The sequence below is a fragment of the Scleropages formosus genome, chromosome 9 (assembly GCF_900964775.1).
Source record: "Scleropages formosus chromosome 9, fSclFor1.1, whole genome shotgun sequence".
NCBI lineage: Eukaryota > Metazoa > Chordata > Actinopteri > Osteoglossiformes > Osteoglossidae > Scleropages > Scleropages formosus.
Window position 1 is genome coordinate 9978097 of NC_041814.1, and position 24497 is coordinate 10002593.

Consider the following 24497-nt stretch of genomic DNA (forward strand, 5'->3'; position numbering starts at 1 on the left):
GGTTAGCAGTTATTATTATTATTATTATTATTATTGCCTAACTTAATAAAAGACTTGTAGAATTGTACATAAGAATTCAAAGTCTGTCCATTTTGATTCAACTCACCATGTGACCACACTTTACTCTGCCTTTTCCCTTAGGGTGAATTCATACAATTTACCGCATCAGAGTATCTGAAGTATTTTTTCCGTTGTTACTAGTGAGGTCACAATAAGATTCAGCGCCTGCCGTCAGCCGTACACTAAATTACCTTAATTAACTTCGATCAGAATATAAGCCATCATCCAGTAAGTCATCTTTAAAGATTTTGTTTTCTTCAAAACAGCATTTCACAAAATAATGTAGTGTGACACAATTAACATTGTTTCTTAAGTGCTATTTTACACATTTCTTTTAACAAAGAAATAACGCAATATGTGTACAAAGCAATTAGGGAATTAAAATAATACCACATGAAAGGACTGGATATATAAATTCCTATCACTGTCGGCAAACGTCCCCCCGGCGTCTTGGACCCAACTCTGCAAGCCTCCATTTCTGCATGCAAGCAGGACTCATAAAAGCACTAGATTGGAATATATAACCCAGTGCATTTCCTCCAATTACTCTGGGGCTTTGAGTTTATGATTTCAGGTCTAATGATCCAATGATTTAAGGTCTAGGAGGCTGCATGTTGGTGTTCATGAGGCACTTAGCTCTAATACGGCTGTGTCCCAAAGCACTTACGGGGGAATTGAAGCCTCTGGCCCCAAAGTGTGGGCGCGGGAGCAAACGGCCCGGACCCCGGCTCCATCACCGGAGCTTTCTGTGTCATCGGCCTAATTTTACATTCGTTATGCTTTTAAGGGGGATTTACTCCTTCCGAAGCCTCGATTATAAACAACGAAAAAAGTAAAACGTCTGCTAGCTCAGATGTGTGTGCTGTTAATTAATTCCCATTTGATCTCAGTGAATGCATTACTGACTCCTATTTTAATATCTAATATTCTTTTTATTGGTTGTGTGCTTCTTTTCTTTTGCCTTTAGGGGTTTTTTATGAGACGTGAAGTATATTTGAAAAGGTGACGTACGGAAACTTTTAGAGAACATTACCTTCGAGAATATGTCACCTTTCTATAATGTGCACGAGAGGGAAAAAAAAAAAAACGACGTCTTTTTCGTCACTATGTTCGCACAGCCAAGGCAGAACGGGGCAAAAACGAGAGGTTTTCTCTTTGATTTGAACGTCGTGTAAAATGAGCTTTCTTTAAGGTGACGTTGTGTAATGCATAATCTTGACTGTATTTTTTCTTCGCTGTAAGCGCAGTCTTAAATTTGTCTCTGGAGGGAAGGCAGTCCATGACTAACACGTTTTTGCTGTGCATCTTGGGCACCCACACATCAGCTCTGTTTGTTGATTATTCAGTAAATTAAAATAGCAGCTTGAGTACAACACAATATTTAAATGTATTGTCACACATGGCCTGTAATGTGCTAAAGCAAATGAGGTTGCTTAGTAACTGTGCCATCTGATGCCATTTTGATGTCTGATTTGTGTCCCAAATGATATGTACATCAGACATGGGAGTGGGAGTTGTGCTTTTTTTTTTTTTTTTAAATACTCTAAATATGTTTTCTTCCTATGCCGTTACATAAAAATTCACTTATGAACGACAATTTAAAAAGTGACGTTAATCATTTCAAAGAAAACAGGAGCCGTTTGCATCGGGCGAAGCGCATTTTTATTCGGGGAGCGCGGCTCCCGTTCCGATATCTTAACGCGACGTTACGAACGTGTAACTTTTTTTTTTGAAAAATCGGACACATCTGCTTTGATACGCGCCGAGTCGAGCTGACCGCTGATGAATTATCTCGCTTAATAAGCCATTTAACCTTCGCAATGTGAGCACTTGACAGTGTGGGTGCAGAAGGGAGCGAGAAAAGGAGAGCCGTCCGTGACTCTGTTGACCTCTATGCATGAATGATTCGAGACCGTAGACAAGATGTCCCTTATATGAAAGCTACCAATTTTGCCCCTCACTTTTGTACTTCTAAGGGAAACAGACAACATGAAAATCAAACGCCTTCATGTTGTATCTGCAAACAGAGTTATGAAGCGTGCAGAAAGGAAAAAAAAACGGGAGCGTAATGACATCTTGGCAGCGATGCTTTTAGCAGGATAGGCTCCTCTTAAGCGTAGGCACCGCCGCCTGCACCGCCGCTTTGTTCTCCCCGAAGTTGAGTTATCATACGCTCAGCGGTGTAGTCCAGCACACTGCGGAAGGAGAGATTTGAAAATGCTGGGTTAACACTTTCCCCCCGTCTGCTCGGAGCTCAGGTGACCTTGAGCTGCAGACAGTAACCTTGCCCGCCGTATAAATAGTTGACACAATTGAAAGTTGTGCAGCGCTGCGTGCTCGCGTCGCGTTGGGGGCGAAGGATCCGAATTGCAAAGCCACGTGCGTGCACATTATCATCCGGGGGCAACGTTTTAGACACATGCGGCGATAAATCAGCTTGGGAACGGAGCCACTGTACCACATCGTGAAGAACGAGAGACATGCAGTGGCATCATTTAGATAAAACAAATTGCCAGGAGCCGTTCGGGACCAGCCGCCGCACAGATATAAAACGGGGGGACGGCGGGTTCTCCGCTCGCGCGCTCCAGAGGAGGACGCAAAGCTATTTTCTCTGGCCAATGACGGTGAGGCAGCTCCGGGATGGGGAGCTGTAAATTCCTGTCGGGTAATTAAAATCAATAGCGGAGACGCACCCGGCAGCCAACAAGGTCAAACGATACAGAGCGAGCCTGTGCGGCAGGGTAATGCCATGCAGGTAAATAAAAAAAAAGTTCAGTGCGGTCTTCTGTCATTAACCCTACGCTGTTAGGGGTCAATCACCGTGACGCTTCCCCCATGGGTACGGGCATGGCAAGGGATCCCAACCTCTACTTGGCGCTGCTCGGCGAAAAAAAAAAACCACCGCACGGCCAAAAAAGGCCGCGCTTTCTCCTAATGCTGTGGATGTGCACGAGAGCGGTGCGCCGTAGCTGAATGTGTAACTTCATCCGTGTGCTATTCGCACCAGAACGGCTCTATAATTTACAAGTCTACACACACACACATTTTCAGAACCGCTTGTCCCACACGGGGTCACGGTGAACCGGAGCCTACCCGGTAACACAGGGCGTAAGGCCGGAGGGGGAGGGGACACACCCAGGATGGGACGCCAGTCCGCCGCAAGGCACCCCAAGCGGGATTTGAACCCCAGGCCCACTGGAGAGCAGGACGTGGTCCAACCCACTGCGCCACCGCGCCCCCTACAGGTCTACAGATCTAGAAATTGTAATCATTTATGAAGAACATCAGAATTATGACGTACGGTCATAGATTTGTTTTCGTGTCTGTTTTCCCGAAAAAAATATGCATACAACTGAAATATGGAGCGACCATTTGTTTTCGTTGTTTCTTTACCCCACCGTAATCCGAGACCTTCGGCTCCGGTAGGAGTGCGTTTCCTGCTCGCTAATTAGCATCTTCATGCCCGGCAGGGTTCCGTTTCCTTGGATGGGAGAGGTACCCGTCCAGGTGGCCAGCCAACAGGTTTGGCAGATTGCGGGCGCGCATCCGCTTCGTGGCGGGGAGGTTCCTGCCGTCCGTCGCGTTTCGCCACTGCTTTCCTCCTGCTGCACTAGGCATGCGGCCGGGAGTCGGCCTCCGTGAAGGAGCGGGGAGGGGGAGGGAGTGGGGCCGTATTAGTATTCTGCTGAGACCTGCACGCGTGCACAGAGATCTGAATGGTTTCTCCCTCACCAGGGGAATAATCAACTTGCTGCATTTGTTTCTCTATTGTTTTTCTCCTATTTGTCCCTTTTCCTTACATCGCTGGGGTAATTTGTTTTACGTTTGAAGCCGCGCATCCTTTGCAGGGGCAGCGGCGAGCGTCCGTGCGCTGTGCGGGCAGGTCCCCTTTCGCTCGCTGCCTATCACCTCAGCTCAGCCTTGCAGATGGGGGAAGGGTTGAGGCTGGAAGGAGAGGTTCAGAAATACACCTTTGGTTCATCAGAAATAGCCCGCTGCTTCCTGCTTATCAGCCTAACTGGGAAGGGCTGCTATCGGGTCGTGATACCATCTCAATCTGATCCTGCTCCTGCAGGAGAGACACACGCCGCCTGTCAGCAGAGCCTCTGATCTTCCTTGTCTCTCTCATCCTTCTCTCCTGTTTTCTCTCTTCCGTCCTCTCCTCCCCGCGGTTGATGTTCCTCATCTGCCTCTTGCTGCTTACCCTAAATCTCCCAGAATCCTCCAGCTTTTCTCCGTCTGATCATTTTATGGCCACACTCCGTCTCCTCCCCGCGACCCGTTCCCCACCCTTTGACTTCTCGTTCATTCCTACGCCAGAGCCAGCCGTGTACTTTCCACGGTTTTCCACCCAGGACTTTCCATGGTTTTTTTTCAGCCTTCTCGCACGTTTGCATCAACACTGTAGTGATCTGACAATTTTTTCCTTTTGCAAATTTGCAGCATGTCAGCATGCGTTCCTGTATTTCAAATAGCGTCACGATATGTTTTCGTTGTCGTTCTTCGGACGGAGCGTTCGTATTTTAAAAGTATCTCTGAATCTTTGAATATCTTATCGTACGGAGGGAATTAATAAGAAACGCAATAGCATTCGAACTCTCGCTGACTGGAAATGCTGAGCCCGGATTGCTTTGTGTGCCGCTCGGCCTTTTCGCCACCATCACGGGTCGTACAACGGCGGGCGCGCGTGCGAAAGGTTCACGATACCATCCCTCTTCTTCTGTAACGGTTCTCCTGCTGACAAATTCTTGCCAGGTCGTATCTGTGAACATTTAAGATGGGATGGACCGGCACCGCACGAGTGGCTCACAGCCATGTACGAAATGATCGCTGTCAAAAATGGATTTTTTTTGCCGTCTCTTTGACGTAGCTGTTAAAATCGCCGTGCGTCGTAAAGCTGGCGCAAATTCTATGCCCCCTGCCTCGAATTATGTGCTGTCTTTACAGGCAAAGGCTCCCTGCCAAGAACGTGTACTACTACCGGTGCCCTGACCACCGCCGGAACTACGTGATGTCCTTCGCCTTCTGCTTTGACCGGGAGGACGACGTGTACCAGTTCGCCTACTGCTTCCCCTACACCTACTCGCGCCTGCAGCACTACCTGAGCAGCCTGGAGCGCAGGAACCTGGACTACCTGCAGAGGGAGCAGCTGGGTGTCAGCGTGGTGAGTGCCCGCCTGTCCCACCTCTCCCCACAAATTTCCTCTCCATCAGAGTCGGCGTGTTCTTCTGCCTCATGTCGTCAGGCACGGGATTACCGGCATATTGTAACTCCCGGCTGGCCGAACGGCTTCCCTGGGTTTTTGTTTTCTTAGCACCGTGGACGAATGGCGCGCCGCTCGTTACGTAAAAGTCGAACGAGGCGGTGACTGCGCTTCGGAGCTTCGTGGGGGGGAGCCGTTCCCTGCCTCGCTCCTCCCTCGGCGCAAAGCGCAACGCCGATCCCTGTAATCAGAGAACGCTCACCTTTCCGTGGAGCAGGTATTGGATCGTGCGCGGCGCCTGCAGTACTGTCTTTGCGCTTATCAAATAATTGTGGGAGAAAAACTCATTAGAAATGCTTGAAAGATTAAGGTTTTTTAAAAATTTGTCAAGGAGAGCTAGCTGGAAGGGCAATGATGAAAAAAAGTGCATTTATTGATAAGGAGCTGGGTCCAATTTTAAAACAGATCATTTGAGAAATATGTGAAAAGCCAAATTATATATTAGTAAAATCGCGGCCTTTATGCGAATATGTGGGCGAACACGCACATGTAATTAACATATACTCTACGGTATATAGTAAAACAGCTTGAGCGGGTACAGTAAAGGTGAGTTAAACTGTAGCTATAGGAATGACTGAGGGCTCCGCGAATTTTCATGCCCGACGCAAAACTGAGCACTGTCCTTCCCCTGGCCTGAGGCTGAGATGTGACGCCCCACCTTGCTGGTGAATTGCAGCCCGTTCCCCCTCATATCAGCTAAACAGTACATTGGCACATTCTCGTACATCTCATTTTACTGGAGAAATTACAACTGTACAGTCAAAACGATGCACGCTGCAAATAAAAAGGGGCAAGGTGCACGATTTCAATTAAAATACATTTTTTGTTGTTTGCGCGGGCTCAGCCGCGTTCATGTTTCTTCTTTCTGTTCTACATTCCACTTTGACTTGTGCCACAGATGAACGAGTTACTTGTAGTTAATAAAAACGCATATCACTTTTCACAAACCACGGAACCTGATGAAGTTTAATGTAGTTGCTTAAAAATCTTCGAGTTTCAGGCGCATGAAATCCTGATTTAGATGAAACAGTCTCTTAGCATTTTATAGCGACACACTGTCTGGCTCTTCAACAAGACATAAATATAGACGCTGTACATATTTATGAGAGTGGAATTATAAAACATGGATTAGATCTGAATTTCTACCATGTATAAAATCACTGAACTAATACATTTTAATTATCTGAATGACAGTGAATCTGTACTGCGTATGTACCTGGATAACTTTTTAAATATTTTAAGGTCGGGGGTGCGGTGGCGCAGTGGGTTGGACCACAGTCCTGCTCTCCGGTGGGTCTGGGGTTCGAGTCCTGCTTGGGGTGCCTTGCGATGGACTGGTGTCCTGTCCTGGGTGTGTCCCCTCCCCCTCTGGCCTTATGCCCTGTGTTACTGGGTAGGCTCTGGTTCCCTGTGACCCTGTATGGGACAAGCGGTTCTGAAAGTGTGTGTGTGTGTTTTAAGGTCTGTTTTTTAAAAGCCAAATTAAATATCAAAAGCAAAACGCCATGCATATATCTGTTTGACTGCTGTGCTGCTACAGCTATTTACTGAATGACATAGCAGGTGTCCGACTGTCGAAGTAAGCGATGTTTTCTTCTTTACTATGATTTACTTGCTCCCACTCAGTGCCAGTTACCCTGTCCTACCTCAGAGGAAACACAAGTAGCATCCAGTTTCACACTTTGTTTAATTAAATTGCTGGAAATGTGCAACAGTACTTTTTGTTTTATGATGTATCAGTGCTGTCCTTTCTTGGCTTTGTGCTGCACCCTGTTGTTTTTAAGGTTTAACCACTATGTCATCAGTTAGACCTGTGCGAATATTAAAGATTTTTTTTTCCGATTTTCAGTTTGTCACGATCAAGTCAAATCTCCCAAAGTGTTCTGCGTACCTCTAGCTTTAGGAAGAGAAAAGTTTCGAAATCAGTTCTGATTTTGTTTCTTTGTACATCCATCTATTTGAAATTGAAACTCTGTACTCTCCCTCAAAAGCAGCGTATACTTAAATTATTTATCTAATGTTTGTTTCATATTTCAAACTGGTTCGAATCTACTCCCAGTGAAGCTATGTGTACCCTTCGGGGTTATGTTCCCAATGAGGGACACAAAGGTAAGACATTGCTTGATGAAAAGAGCAGACTTTCAGTTTTTTGTTGATGGTATACAATGAAGTAAAATTACAGCTCCTGCGACGATCATAAGACAGTAAAAAGCAAAGATGCAGAGTTAAATTTATGTACATGTGATGTTTCTGAGTTTAGCCCTTAGTTTATCCAACAAAGTAGAAAATATCCTTGGTTTGAAGAGTTTGAGTAACTCTCCTAGTTAATTTCTAGTGTTTCGAAAATGTGCAGAAGATCAGAAATCCATAATATCCTTAAAAATTACTCGCTACTGCAGTATTCAGACTAAGTACTCTGCTTCCAGACAGAGGCACGTCATTCTATACTGAGCCAGTTGATGGTATTGTTATTGCATTAATCTACTGGGGTTCGAAACAGGAACCTGAGATCAATAAGGAGAAAAGAGAAAAACACACTCGCAAAACATGACTCAGTTTCCTTTCGATTCACACAAGAACATATAACAATGTTACAGAAAGTATCTCACCTTCTTAAATGAATGCTCTACATTCATTATTTCTGCCAATTAAATATGCATTGTCTAAGTAAAGTAAAGCTCAGAATTTCAATGCTCTGCTCTCTGTTCACACACAGACGAGCAGTTTATAGTTTGATATGCCTTCTTTACTCTTCTAAGGTTGTTTCATTTTAAAGAGGAAGAGCAGCCAAGATGCATTTTTGTTTCTGTCTTTACAGAGGGATTTGTTTCGTTTGTGCTAAAATGGAACGCGCCCATGTTAGATAGATGGTGCTTCATAAACACCGTGGAACTGCAGGCAAAGGAAAAAGAGAAGGAAAGAGGGTTGAACATGAAATTAAGTCCGCAATATAACATTTAAGAACAATAATGACTTTTAAAGCAACAGTTGGCTTACAATAAAGTAAATTCCACCAAATCTAAACTGGCCTCTTAAAAAGTGTAACAGATCATGTGGCTGAGTTTTAGTTTGCATTTACATAATTAAACTGTAAATATAAATATACAAACGCATGTAAAAATATTTTACAAAAAGCATATATCTAAGGGACTCTTGTTCAACATAGTCTTACACAAAGAGTATATAATGTGCATATAGAGATGAAACTCTGTGTCAGCCTTTTAATAAAGCGAAGGAAATCAAAGTAAGCCATTTAGAATTATTTCCATAATTTTAGGTTACATGTAGTATTTTTTGGGACATGTATGCCTTTTGTAAAAAGTTCAGCACACTCAGAACCATTATCAGACAACAGGTAAGAGGATTTCTGTCCATGTTCTGTCCATGTCTGTTCTGTACAGTTTGTCTTTGACCCTAAATGATGCTTTTAAAAATTCCCATACACTTCTCATTTCATCGCCAAAAACTCCAATTTCATGGAGCTGTAATTCTCACATGTTGTGCTCAAACTACCGAAAACTCCTGCTGGCAAGCTCAATGGGCCACGACTTTCCGTTATGCTCCTGTTAGAGGACAGCACTAAGTCTGTTATGCCTGGCATCAATCTCCAGGATAAAAAGCTTCTTGAAATCTGCATGGGCTAAATCGGATCAGTGATTAGCTCGCTCTTTTGGGTCTGAAAAGACCGTGTCATGTACCCCTGTCCAACATTTGCGGAGGAATAGTCTGGGCCCCACTTCTGTTTGGTTTTGTAGGTCGTTTCTGAAATTTATTATGTACTTTTCCATCAATTTCAGAAAGGACCTCAGTGTAATGTGACAGCTCTCAAATCCAATGGAAGAACTAAATGCAGCTATACAATCATTTTATCTGCTTAGGGTTTTCCTCTTTTCCTCCTAATATTTAACATCACTGTTACAGCAGTTCATTTTCAGACGTTTTCTCAAGCTTCTCTCCTTTTTCGAAATTTTCAAAACGTTAACAAATCAGCCAGATGAAAATTCAGTTTAAAAGACAAAGGAGGAAATAAATGTGAGATGGTGGTTCATTGACACATACATGCCATTCTAGCATAAATATAAAAGCGCTTGTTTTTTTTTTGTTTTTTGGTTGCTTGTTTTGTACAGAAGTCTTTATTCCTAATGAAAATGTGTGTAATCAGACTATATTACTATTATTACTATTCTTTTGTTTTTTTTCAGCGTATTGGGTCTGAAGTTCTATTGAATTCTTCGATGATTAAGGAACAATTAAATATGCAAAATTACTATTCTGTACCAAAAACTACAGTTCACTCTGCAAAAAATTACACAACAAATTTGTCACACTTTCTTAAGCACAATGCATAAATTAAGGCTCTTTACACTTCTCAGAAACGAAAGACTCTTTAATGAGACTATTTCTTGTGTAGTAATAGAAGCAAGGATTTTTTTCCTTATATAGATTTTTTTTTTGTTATTTTTTTCAAGAATAACTTCCACGTCAGCGCCACATGGTAGCTAACCAATGTGAGCTGTGGAACGCTATCACGTCAGAAATGCATCATGCCATCTATGACAATGACACTGTGTAGTACCATAAGTCGTAAGACAAAAAGTAACTTTTGAACTGTAACTTGAAACAGGACATGATCGATTAGAAAAAGCATTTAATGAAACTGATAAACGATTCAAAATATTGCTGAAATAATCAAAATATTGGGATTTCTACATGCGCATGGAGCTGCAACTGCATCATCAATTGTGGCAATCATTTGTATTGCAGTGTTCGCTATGTCAGGAATATAAAATTGACTGTCTAAAAATTCAACTTAACAATATATTATTTATTACACAACAAACCAATCAAACATGTCTTGCTTAGAGAACACTTTTACAGTTACAGGTTGTGTAAGAAAGTCAAAGAAATTGTGTGGTTTCTGTCTGCAGTTTGTCAGGAATGCTCGTTGTTTCGTACTATTAGGATACAGTCAAATAAATGAATCCACAGAGATGCTTCTGTCAGTTATATTAGCACATCCAACAAAGACTGACAGACAAAAAAGGCGTAGATTGCCATCTGTAAACAGCAACAAAAGAAAATCATCAATAATTGCTGTGGCTTGTCATAACAAAACTGCATGAGACATCACATCTGCACTGTGTATGGGGGATGTCAATAGAACATCACTTTGTGGCTGTGAACAAATTCTTAAACCTCATATTTTTGTGTAACACCGTGTTCGTTCTCCTCGTGCCTTTCATGCCTGTCTCCACTCCTTTCTTTCCTTTATTTTTAGCTCGTATCGCACCTAAAGGGAGACCAGCAACTCGAGCGGCGGTCCCTGGCAGTGGCTCACATGTGGCTGTTTTTTGTTGTTCGCTGTCGGTGCAGGGTGGTGCTTTTGTTTTCTGAGCATGCCCCGGTGTCTGGCAGGTAGTGCGAAAGGCAGAGAGCGCATGCTGGAAGGATTTCTTTCAACTATAAAGTGAATGAAGCTGGGCTGTTCCAACAGCACTACAGAATGCCTAGTCAGTGAATGCCTTGTTGAAGAGCCCTTCTCTCCCCTCCGCCTGGGTGGAGAATCATATGCGAGCATTACGCATTCTGTCTCCCTTGTTTCGGGCTCCCTTCTTTACTGCGACCTGCTGCCTGCTACTGCTCTGATTCTGTACATGTCTGTGATGTTGTCAGTCACTGATGCTTTGTTCCTCTTGTCTCTCTGCATTTTTTGGCAATTTTGCGAAAATCATCGTTGGCAAGCGTGTGAATGGCATTGTTTTATGGTCTTTATCTTACATTTCATGACTTGCAGCACTTATGGACCATGAGTCAATTGCAATTACTGTTTCATGATGGGAACTAATACCCTGCCTGCCTGTACAGTAAGTATGAGTTGAAATCACTCATACAGCTCAGCTTCTGTACATCTAGCATGTATACATAGTCATGAATTTTTCTTACTATGTTTAATAATTCTCAGTTATAAAAAATACTACATGACTTCAGTAAACTATATACGGTATTTCAAATGAGTTCCTGAAGAAATTGTCGTGCATATAAGTTTCCCTTTTTTCATCAGAGTTCAAATTTCTGTATATTGCAGAGCACTTCTGTAACGAATTATTGAGTTTTTTATATATATGAATATAGAGTGCATATTGAACATATTGAACAGTTATGCTCTGCTGAGCTTTGTAGAAATTGAACGAAGAGGCAGAAATGTAGAAATAGTGAGAAAATTGCAGTTTTGTCATAACAAAGGAAAAGAAAATCACCCAAACATAAGACAAAGCAACAAAATAGTTCAGGAAAGTGAAAATGCTTACTGTTTACTTATTTACCTACTTCACTAAAAGCAAAAGAAAACCGCTGGAATTAGTATAGTTATACCTTGTGTATCTTGTAACACGGTGCATATGGTGACGTCCGGTTAATAATTTGATCACAGTTTACGTGTATGGAAAAGGAATCATGTGCAATTAGTTGTATGCGACGTCCTCATGTAGTTTTTCTTAGGGGGCTTTAGAACATCGCTTTAGAGTAAGATGTTTGCTGGAGGTGGTATCATACTTTACAGCTGAATCTTTCAGTGGAGCAACTAGGATTCAGTGCTTTTGTCAAAGGGGAAACAGCAAAGGCCTTTTGGGACTTCGAACAGCAACCAGTTACAAGATGATATACCACGCTGCAGTACACTGTGTGTCAATAATTAAAAGTAACTAAACTCAGACAGTGTTGAATTTATTTATGTATTTCATGTAAGGTGGGCCCAGCTCCTCTTTACATCATCATCTTTTCTGACATATACTTGAACCAGTGCCAAGGAAGGTTGGGTGGAGCAATTCAGTGGTTCCTCCAGTTTAATGAGGACTTAAGATAAAACACGTGCTGTTCTTTATTGGAAATGACACATTTAAAGTAGGTTGCAGTATTGCAAAATAAAATGCAAACTTTTGCTTCCCTACACAAGAAATTATTTTGGTGTGTAAACTCTGCAGTGTTGTACACTATATGGGAGAATATTTATGGAAATATTCTTTTAAATTAAACAGTAATAAATTCAGCTATATTTAACATGGCATGACCCATATACTTTCTCATCACATATCTGATTAGGAGCAGAGAGACTGATACAGAATAAATATGCATGTTGGCCATAGCTTTTCAGTATTTGGGTCTTAAGTACTTTTCTTCTTTTTGCTAATGGTTGAATCATTTAAATTTACATTTAATGTACTATATTTTAAGCATCCGTCATTCCATCTGCTGCAGGTCCTGGGGTGTGCCAAGTGATTTATAAGAAGGGATTCAGAGACCTACATGAGAAAAGATTAAGGCTGAATTAAATGTGAGAGATTTCAAAAGTCCATAGAGGGTTTCATCTCTGCAGCGTAGTTTGCTGAAGTAATTACCTTGTTACGTGCCCAATGGACTTCACCTTGAAAGTCACATGAACGTCTGGACTCTGCTCAGCGGAGCACAAGCAGCACGTAAACAAAGGCAAGAAGGGCAACAAAAGCAAGGGGTGGGGATGAGGAGTGGGGACAGGCCAGCTCATCTGTTGAGCAGGAAAGGGTATTTCGGGGGATCTAATGTGAGTGAGTCTCCTGTAGGCAGCCTGTGGGGGGGCCTGTCCCAGTACCTGTTAGTGGGAATAAAGAATGAGGAGCCCCTGGCCAATGGAGCTGGCAGTGCGACTGTCTGCTGGGCTTATCGCTGCATTTGTACACTGTGTGCCAAGATTTAATCAGTAGCAGTTGTGCCTTATGTGAAGAGAGAAGGTCAAACTCAGACTGCAGACTGAGTAGCTGATGGCAGAGATCAGAAAGGCTGGACTGGACTTTTCTGTGCGACTGGAACAAGGACAGATAATGGTCCGGTCATTTCCTATTTTTAAATAAGAGCACAGCTCATTCTTTCAGTATTGCAGGACACGTGTATTTTCGTGTCCCATGTTTCCAGTTTTGATCTGAATGTATGGCTCATATGCCTAACCTTTCCAGTCAATCATGCAACTTGATCATTTTGACAGTGCTCCAAAAGCTAATCTTCAGTGGCACCTGTGCCTACAACGTTCACTTCCATAATCATTTACCCCTGTACACCAAGGAGACTGTCCTTCAAGGAGCAAGGGGTAAACTGACAAACTGGCATGTATGATCCTTGGATAGTGGTATAGATAGGCCCTGGTACACTGGGGGGGGAAAAAAAACACAATTTTTCCTCTCCAAGTTTGTATTCTCTGCCTTTCAAGTAGATCCCAAGACCAGTCTCTGTTTAAATTATAGTGCTTTTTCTCATCATCCAAGTGATTGAATAGTCAAAATAATTTCATGTTGCTGGTCTACATTTTAATTTGACTGCTGTTTCTTTAGGCCACGGTCAGTATATACTGTGCATTTCTGTGTATATGAAAATAGTCTGTGCTGTAAAATGTATTCAGAACAGCTCTTATAAATTTAATGCATTTGACCTTGAAAATACACATTTCTTTGTCTATTTATCTATGTATGTGATTAAAATTCTCATTTCAATTTTTTCATGAAAATATATGTTTCGTGGTCTAATTGTGTTCTCCTAACACAACTTGCTTGATAGTTACATAGTTCATGACTACATATTTCTACATAAATGTTCAACAGTCAATTCATGAACCTGTTCCTTTGCTAAACTAATTGACTTATAAAATTTTATGATATTATATTGAAAGTACACATATATGCGACACTCACTTTCTGAATAATGTTTGGATCAGAGGGCTGTTCATGACTTCTTTCGTTTGTAGCTCTAAAGTCAGTTTTACTCACAAGTCACATTCAGTAAAAGCTGAGAAATACAAGTGTCCTCTGATTTGTTGATGGGTTAGGTTGTGTCAAAAAACCTTGGATATATGTATAACAAATTTTAAAAAGTCAAAGTTTTATCATTTTTAAGTAGCAGCTATTTTAAAATTGAAACTATTCTAAAATTGCTGCAAAATATCTCCATAAACTCCTATGCGGTCATGGATGTTGACCGATTAATCCGTAAGTATGTTTACTGCCCTCATCCTTTTACACTTAGATTTCCTTATTTTTCACACTTTTTGGTCTCTGTGTCTTTTTGGCAGTATTAGTGTCACCAGGATTCATGAGCACCACACACAAGTTGCAAACACTGTTCGGTTGCTCTCTTTGCCACCTGTCTGCTCGGAAAGTAAACACAGGTCTCCTTCACTTGTACGACTAAACTGAAAAAGTTTGGAGCCAATGTGTTTTCCTTTCTAAACACTGTTATTTTATACAGTACATTTGCACGTGATGTGAATGCACATACGCATATAAATAGTGGGGTGTATTTGCTATAAAAACACTACACCTTAGATGGCAAAAAAATGACATGCTTTAATACACCCCACCTGGAAAGGCATTGTCTTACATCACCAGTTGCTTTCATCGTCCAACAAAGGTGAGGAAGCAAAAGCCGTTCCTGGTTTGACTCTTTGTCACAGAAGGATATTGCCACAGGGATAGTGTACACACTTTTTCAAAGCACCTAAATAGATATAAAGGCTGGTGTTCTGCTCTGTTTCCATTGCTCTCATGCACATATTTCCGCTTAGTGCTCTGTTGGATTTTACTTCTGGCCGAGTGTGTACACCGCTGGGCGACTCTGATATTCTGTTTTGTTTCTCCCTTTCTGGAAGGAAACCTTTCTCCTTTTTTTTTTTTTTGCTATACATCTCATGTCACGAAGCCCTGCTCGCATCCTCTCCGTAGGATCTAGGTGCGTGCCCGATTTTGCAGCTGCCTGAGCTGTGGAAGGCAACAGGAGGTCACGCACAGCAGCGCTAGCCTCAGCGGCCCGCTGAGGGCCAACACCGGAGCGGCTGACGTTGCCCCTCTGCTTGGTGTCATTGCTCAGCTCAATTCCACAGCGTTGGTCTGCTGTCTCTGAGACCATGTGGCTCATGTTCCCCTGGCAAGATGAGTCCAGTAATCTTATTACCGTCCCGTTAGCTTAGCCGCTTTTAGCGGTTTGCGATTGAAGCGAGCGTTTTGAATGCTCCGCTATAACTTCTCAACATACAAGGTTCTCATATTTTCTGTTGCTTTTCCGTCTGGCATAATGGAAGCTTGCCTCGGGCACAACGTAAAGCAAGAATATAGATCCGTTGCCGTGCTGCGTACTGCTAGAAACGTAATTGTCACTTTCGAACTGGGATATTGCGCGTGGTGTTACCGAAACGTGCCTGCCAGTCTTTACCGAAGCGCGGTTTTACGCGGGACCTGCCCCGCTATATTATGGAACGAGCGGGAAATCGGATGTCTTCGGGCAAACCTCACTTCTGCTTCCTGTCGACAACATCCGCCGCAGCTCTCGATTCTGTGCTTCTGCTTGGTAATGCGCTTTGGCCTCCTTGGGAATCTCTTCCATCATATGGTCAGAGGACATGCACCTTAAGGTACAGCCTTAGACATCTAAGGAATGTCCCGGATGGAGATGAGCAAGTCTGGCGTGAGCTGAGGGACACAGCGGTGAATGCGAGAGCTGTTGGTAGGCTCACCTGGGAGCGCGGGGAGGGTTATTGCGGAGTAACTTACCAAGTGACAGAGGAAGAGGGATGTGTTCTCGAATGAGACAACACTCAGCAGTCAGGCTTTCAGAGAAATTTAATCCCAGCAGCACAGTCTATCTTTGCCGACCAATGAATATTTACAAACCGCTGCTTTCTAAATGACTGCATGGATGGCAGGCTTCGCATGTAAAAGTCTCTGTTTCATTTTGACGTCAGGCTCCCTTTCTCAAGGGGGCTGGGATGAGGGAAAAAGAAAGAAAGAAAGAAAGAAAGAAAAAAAGAGTCGTTTTCTCGGGACGTTCAGGTTTTTTAATAAGTCAAAAAACACTTTTCTGACAGCGTAATTGCTTTCCGTCGCTAGCTCTGAATTTTGGACCCAGGAAATGGAGAAAAAATAGAAAGCGAAAAAAAGAACGAATCGTGCACTATATCGTTTGTTGTGGAGTAAAGAATGAAAATGAATGTAAAGTGAGTTACTCAACCTCCAAACGCAGTGAAGCTTGAAATTTACTTTCAGTTAGGCTTAATTTGTTGTAAATGGTGTGAAGCATATTTAGGCATGGGGGAAGAAAGGGCCATTCCTGTGTGTGTCAGATGAGGAGGATATGCTTCGGAGGGTTCACCTGTCTGGAGAGGACTCAGAGCCTGTTTACTCCAGAATATGGATTTCTTATTGAAGTTAATATTCATATCTTTTTCCTCCTGTCACCTGTCTCATCATTTATGCAACACCGGATTTTTGGGGAGTGGTGATGTTTAAACCATATTTTAGAATCTGTTAAGACACATCCCAGCTGTTCTCTTTACACTGTTGTTCTATGTAGGGCGTACACACGTTCATCCACAACACATTTGCTCCAGTTTTACATTACATGCCACAGTCATGTATTCTGTCATCCTTTGTGAAGTTACATCTTTCACACACACACTGACTGAAACTGCTTGTCCTGAGCAGGGTCACGGCAAGCCAGAGCCTAACCCAGCAACACACGGCGTAAGGCTGGAGGGGGAGGGGACACACCCAGGACGGGACGCCAGTCCATCACAAGGCACCCCAAGCAGGGCTTGAACCCCAGACCCACCCAAGAGCAGGCACAGACCAAACCCGCTGCTCCACCACACCCCCTTATTTCATCTTTCACTTGATGTCATATTTAATTTTTTAAACACTTTTATAATTATAGCCTGCATCTCACGAACAAAAGCCCCATATATATGACCTGCAGAAGAACCACTGAAGAAGAAGAGCTAGGTTTTTTTGCATCAAAGTCTACACAATTTGGAGCTTTTTCAGATCAGCACTCTCAGGCAGTGCAGCACAGAGACAGGGATCTACGGCAGGTGCTCTGTTGGTGTGCAGGCGTGCACTCGCTTGTGTGTGTGTGTGTGTGCTGCACTCGACAGCTGTTATGCTAATATATTACTGTTTGAGAGAACTGAGAATGAGGAAGATGTCTATGTGCTGTGCACATCTACACCTTCATCAAGCAGGAGTAACCGCTGCCAGTCATAAGCTGAAGGCAAGAATTCAGAGACATCCAGAGTCGAATTTGACATGCGGTGTCTCCATAAATGGAGATTCTGGTTTTACACATATGCCCTCAAAGTGAATTCCATGCAGCCATTTATAAATGAAATAATGTGGCTCTGGGGTTTTATTTTCCAAAGCTTAACTGAAGTCACATGTATGCGCAGTACAGTATGCAAGATGGATTGCATGCATTTTTTTTTTGTATCTGCTAGTTACTAACCCCTTCTGTTCCCACGCAGAGTGAGGAGCACAACATACGTGTTTGTGCCTAGTCCCTTTAAAAGTATTCATACGCTCTGTGTACAATAGCACAATTCATAGAAAAGTAAAAATGTAGTGGGTGACAAAATGCCACGCTGCCCAAGAGTATTAAATGTAAAAAGTCCATTTTTGAAATACATCAAACACCGTTGCTGACCACGGGAAGGAATGTGGTGTATCAACATGCCTGTACCACCTTTTGCTAGGGGGTATACTTTATGGCTTGTGGTTGCACAGGTCCTAAGAACGTAGCTGAGTCTCAGCGTGCCCCTCCTGGTGTCCTGTACGGTGCCCCCCTCGCACAGGCCATCAGCGGGTTGGCACTGCAAGCCCCGCTGCCTTTGTCCGTCGCTTTGACATGTGCACGGACTGGAGAAGACTGATAGCAAACCCCTCCACTCATCCCAGTGAGCTTCCCACGCCCACAGAGCCCTTTATCCTTCCTTCACAGATACCCTTGTCCATTTCAGACCTCTCTTTTAACTCCCCAGCTGCATGAAATAATGTTTCCCCGTTAACCCGATGAAGAAAATTGGAGGATGCGAGGGTCTTTCATTCCTCCCTGTAACCACCCCACCCCACCCCCCACACAAGCTCTTTTCCTCTTTTGCGCTTTCCTTTCTGGCTGACTCCTGCAAGCGGCTGCCTCTCCCGTAAATGAGCTCATGCCTGAGAGATGGATGCCAGCCTTGCTCTCCAAAGGCACAATGTCTCTCCTCTCTAGCCTGCACCTGCATATTGTGATATAGTGCCTCTATTCACTGAGTCGATTGCCTCTAACGGCACCCAGCTAGGCTGGTAAAATTGAAAGGGATTGTGGCCTGCTTTTCATTAGAGCCGGAGCAGAGCAGACTGAAGGCTTGGGGGGCCCCAGGGCCTGGTAGGAGGTTGGGGTGGAAGCTGATGGAGGGGGGGGTCGGGGGGGGGGTGAAGGCTAGGCAGAACATTTAGGTGGACCCCCCGAAGGGGTGAACACACAGCTGTTGGGAGGTGGACACCCAAATACTTTTATTAGCCACCTTATGCATGTTATGGATCATTTAAATGAAAAGTTCCCTAATAGCAAAAGCTTACATTTTGCTCCCCATTATTCTGAGGCTTCTTTATGAAGACTTCTGTAGAGTTGCTGACAAGAAATACGCAGACCGTAACAGAAAGCTAACAAACAAAGAACGTGTTGTGCCAAATATTAATAGTTTGGTTTCTTCACAATCATGCTTTGTAATATTCATTTCCATTTGTACTTTGAAGATATTCCATTAATGTGGTTTCTCTTTTAATGCTGTGCTTATTTCTTACAAAAATTAATTCTTTTCTGATTCTCTCAAACTAAATATTGCATTTTGTAAGAAATTTCTCTCCTTTACAAGGAATCCGTAACACGTATCGTCCTGTTGTTTCTGTGGTAATGAGAGGAAGACTTGTAGGGGCAACCGTATGCAAACGGTGACCGGTAGCAACGTAAGAAGGGCACAGGAAGAGCGAAGGACAGTGCTATTTTAGAGTGGAAAGGTGCAAGAATCAACCCCTTTGTGACATACTGCAACAGTTCCAGCTGAAGGGACAGTTCTTAAATGACCAGGTTCGTCACCAGGTTCCTGGTCTGGTTTTCAGAAGGAAACTGCTATAAGGTGCACCACTTTTTAAAAGCTTCAGGAAATTTCCTGCTGCTTTGGATAAAGGCCTCTGCAAAGTCACAGAATTTTATGACACTAAATCAAGAATCCAATACACTATTTTAGTTCAGTCTTGTACTTTTATCACAAAGTATTTTATCATTGGAAGTATTCTTAGAGACTTTCCATGCAATAAGGACATGTGGGCACATGGAGTGTATAGAGCACAGTACGGCAGAGTACAGTACAGTACATGACAGGCCAGCTTTAACCCAAGGTGTGAGTCCACAGAAAAGATGAGCATTGCTTTGATAGCAGAATGCACCAAATGGATTTTTTACATTTGTTAACAAAGATGAGTGAATTAATACATGTTTCCCTTCAAATAGTCTTGCTTATGTAAGTGTGTGTACATATATATATATGTCTGTGTGTATGTGCGTGAGTATTGTGGCATATACAAAAATGAATTTTTTTTTTTTTTTCTGACTAATTAGTTGCCTAGTTATTTCAAACCAATCCTTTGCTGTATAAGACAAAATGGTCAAGCGCTGAATATAAATTCTTGCAAAACAGCTTTGACCAGCACCTCTGAACAGTCCGGGGTTTTCACCGGGCAGCTCTTTTCTATTAAATGCTGGCGTGGAAACGTTCAGTTATGTAACGGCTTAAACTTGTGCCCAGTATTCAGCAACCTTACAGCTCCTGTGTTTTTGAAGAGGCGAGAGGCGGTGGCCACAGAGAAGAGAGGCTCAGCCAAAGTCCTCCCTCGGTTCCCTGCAAACAGACACTTAATGATCTCTTTAGAATGTAATAATAAAAGATAAGTACATTAAGCCCCATTCCCGTATAATTGGATTATGTTAAGATAAATTACTCGTGTCAGTTTCATGCCAGGCTGCATTTGAAGTTTAGACCTGTCATACGTAATAAAGTTTATGCCACTCCAGAAAGACGTGTTTAAATATTGGGGATTTGTGGATGAGGGATGGTGACAGTCCTTCCCAGTTCCTCCCTGGTTTCTATGGAAACACTGTAGAGACTGGCAAATTCTAGCTTGCTGTCACCTATTATTTCCATTATGAATTGAAGACATTAAACTTTTGTCCCATAAAGACCTCTGCGTGAGATCAATCTTCACTCTTTTTCCGTGCTGCTTGCGATGAGATTGAAGAGAAAATAAAACATGCTCACCCTAATACACAGAAAGTGCTCTGTCATAAGGAGAATCTGATCTTTATTCAATGACCTACCTTCAGGTGTACAATGACTTTTTCCCTATTGATTTGAGGGAGGTGAAGAGGCAGAGGGTGTGGGGTGGCGGTGGGGGTGGGGGCACTTGAAAAGGAAATAACCTTTTCTGATGGTGTGGATGTCAGATACAGCACCCCATTGCTACTCATTGTGGAGCCGTCAAGCTGGTGCACTATGATTTCACACATGCATTTTAGCGGTACAAAGAGCCTGCACTGGGTCTCAGTGACCACTGCCTTTCACCACCAGATCGATAGCTGCCTTTGTCCCCCCTACTCCTTTTGACAAGCCTGGCTTCAAATGGGCATTTATGCTAGGTTTTGTTATTCATTTACAATAAATCATCGCCTCATGATCTTGGAGAGGAATATAACACATTGTCATCTTGTGGTAATATACAAATTAGTCATTTTTAATTGACAGAGCTTTGCTCTATGTGTGTGTATATTTTAGCATTATACTGCTCTTCATTTTTAAATTATGACTTTGTGTACAAAACACTTAATTCATTGCTTAACATAGAGCACTGCCTTGAAGAACCATTTCTGTTGTCATCTCGTAATTACAATCTGATACGATCCACAGAAAGGCAAGGCTCTTCATACACTTTAATGATTCGGTATTGTAATCTTACTAGGAGCTTACCGGAATATTCTTCTCCAATCAAATGTGTTATTTTGAGTATGTGAGGTTGCACAGCCACTGATGAAGTGACCTCTAAAATGTAAAGGTAAATTTCCATATATTTTCTTGCTGCCCAAGAAATGCTGGGTGGTAAAAAGTGAAAATTCAACCTGAATCTATGGCTAATCTCAGTATTTAAGTTGGCTGGTCACAAAGTCAGCAGCAGAAAAGCTAGCAGGGCAGTTATGGCAAAGCTGCATTCAGTACATGAAGAGGCAAACAGAATGCATCACTGAATCCATTGTTGCATACAGTGAAATAACAGCAAATTTTTGGTGTTTTTCCAAGAATATGTTGTTATTTCAATATTTCAGTATTTGATTACATAATTTAACTGTTGTGGAGATCTCCAGTACGTCGGATTTTGCCATCAGCAAATTCAACATTTATTCCCGATTGTCAATTTTGAATTTATATAATAAACTTATTATATTATATTAAATAAATTATTTGTATTATAATTACATTCAATTAAATGGTCCCCTTTGTTTCTGCTTTTAAATCCTCTGATTTCTGCAAACATACATATATTCATAGAAAAGGTAAGGAGCTTGCTTGATCGTAATGCAAAGCTTCTTGATAATTTTAATCCATTTGTCAGCCATAATCCACACATCAAAAAACAACAATTATTTATTAAAACAAAACAGTAAGAATTTAGAGTGGATTCCTAGCACAACAACTGGGTAAAAGGCAAAGAGACACTTGACCTCAATTTCTGCAATATTTATATTTAGCTGTATAAATGAGTAAAACTGCAACTCAATTTGGATGAAAGAGCTAAACAGCTAAATAATTATGGTACCTCACAAAAAAAAATGTCAGAATCATTTATTTGTAAAGCCTTTCTCGAAGAACAGTTAGAAATTATTAATATTGCCCTGCTTGGATCTTTCCTATACGACTGACACTGACTGTAGAGTATCTGAGAACACCACATATCCTCTTAATTTTGCCTTGGCTCCTCGCAAATAAGTCAACTGAACTGGTCCGAAAAGCTAAAAGGAAAATGTGCTTTGATATTGACAACATATACATACTGCTTAATAAATGTCTTTGCTATCTGAAAGATGGTTGTGACTGTAGGTGCTAACTTAAGATGCCATCTGTAATTGAAATCAAAGCACTCTCAGCAGAATGTTTAATATTCCAGTGGAAATCCTAAGTAGCTGGAGAATTTAACTAGACAGTTAAAAAGATAACCAAGGCACAATTAGTTAACTGACAAAGTACCCAGTCAATGCTGTAGACTAAAATTAGATAGCCTTGAGTTTTAATTAAAATTCTAATTCTTATCTCAGGTAATAATTTTGATCTAATGAAGAAAAAAATGTGTTTTGCAGACAGAAATGTTTTCTCTCCTCACTTGAGAGCCTTTCATTCCCTTTGCTTCTTTCACAAAGACATTGTATGAACTAATGTTTAAGTCATACATTTAAATCAAGGAAGGACAGCAGGCTTACTGTTTTTTTAATGCATACAGTATTGTTTTTTAACCTGATTTCGATTATAAAGTAAATTTTCCAGAATATGAAGTGGAGAGAAATGCTTCAAGAATAACAATGATGTAATGTGGCTCTATATGCATCCCAAGTAAAAGAAAACTTGACGCTGGCACGTTTTTTTATTTGCGAAGGTTCTGGCTGGTTTATCGACAGATTGATTTGCATTCACATTAAGAAATTAACAATTAGGCTAATGGAAGCAAGAAGGTGCATATGTAGATCTTCAATATCAGCTTTGTTGTTAAATAGCGGAATGACCCACTCTCCCTCTGCTCAGCCCAATTAGAGCAGGTAATTATTTATTTCAGAAATCTCCTGCTCATTCTAATGGAAGGATGTTTACCACGCTGCTTTAAAACTTTACTCCACCTAATAGTCTCAGGTTCTTCTCTCCTTTTTTCCAGGTCATTAAACCCAAACAATTATATTCCTGCAGCAAGCCTTGCAGGCTGCTGTCTTTAATGAAAATAGAAGCAAGAGGAGTGACTAGCCTCTACAACGGAAGGTTATTATTGTCTTACTTAATTATTATTCTGCTTTTTCAGAGTGGTTTTGAAAGCATAAAGTTGAAGCTGCAGCACACAAACAAAAAACATTAAAGCAGTTGTGTCTCAGTTGTGTTTCCAGTGTCTTTGTACAGCACAATACATCTTGCTACATGCTGAGTAATCAGGGTACTATAGACATTACGTGGCGGTAACATCGCTGTGAAAACTTTCATTTTTGTGTTCAGTTACACATATGTATAACATACATGTAACATATATAATTTAAATCTTCAACACATCTCCCATATTTAAAACGAGCAAGGGAACAAGGGGGCCTGAGATTATTAAGTTAATTGATCATTTATGTTTTATCATTAAGAAAAACAATTGTAATTGACAAAAATGACTGAATACAATTGTAAACATGCATTTACAAACAATGGCTGTAATTCTTTTTCACTGTATTAAACTACTTAAGATTTAATGAATCTTTATATTTTGTTAATTTTTGCCTTCTTTTTTCTTTTTTAAGATAAAAGAAATTAAAATATTGTGGTCAAAGGCCTTACGTTCGCAGAAGGGCAAACGGACACTGGACAGGTTGCATGAAAAATATTTATTTATGAAGAGACCCAAGAGGTCTCTCCTGATAACAAACAAGGAAAGCATTTTTAAATGCTGATAGAAAAAAAAGAAAGAAATAACACAAAGGAAATGTTCCAGTTACTGAAGTCTGAGAGAAGAAAGTTTGAAGCTGTCTTTTTCTGTCCCGAATTCTATTCAGTCTCCTTTCCTGTAGCTCTAACTGTGGGAAAGTTAAATAGACATTTATGTCAGAAGTGCTCACTGATTGTTAAGGAGATTGACAATGTGGTGTTTTTGTTGCTGTGCCATGGATGTACTGTATATATCTTGGGGCTGGCTCCAAGTGCCCAACATTAGAAATAGAGAGGTCTAAAATTGCAAGGAAGAACTGCAGTCCCAACTTGTCAAGGAATTGTGTTTTTTCTAAAACTATACATTCTACAATTTATCATTGTTAGATTGTCTTTATATATATATATACTGTATAAAACAGTTTGTCTGTTTTATTTTTTCTTTCTCTTTGTCTAATCTAACTTGCCCTTAAGAAGCATTTAGCAGAAGCAAGGCAACATTTTACTCCCTCCTTAGGTTTAAATTGCCTTCATTGAGATTTGTCCTGTGCCTGCTGCTATTTATCTAAGCAGAAATAACTGGTAGCAAAATGCATTGGCTCCTGTCTTCCTGTGCCCCAAGGCTTAACTCTGTTGTTA

The 24497-nt window shown here is 41.6% G+C and overlaps 1 protein-coding gene across 1 annotated transcript in view; it reads left to right on the top strand.

Moving 5' to 3' along the window:
• The window catches only part of agbl4 (AGBL carboxypeptidase 4), a 290482-nt gene that overhangs the window by 158385 nt on the left and 107600 nt on the right, over positions 1-24497 (top strand). Inside the window, exon 5 of the mRNA XM_029254779.1 lies at positions 5008-5224. Coding sequence (XP_029110612.1) covers positions 5008-5224 — 217 coding nt within the window. The remainder of the gene's footprint in view (positions 1-5007; positions 5225-24497) is intronic.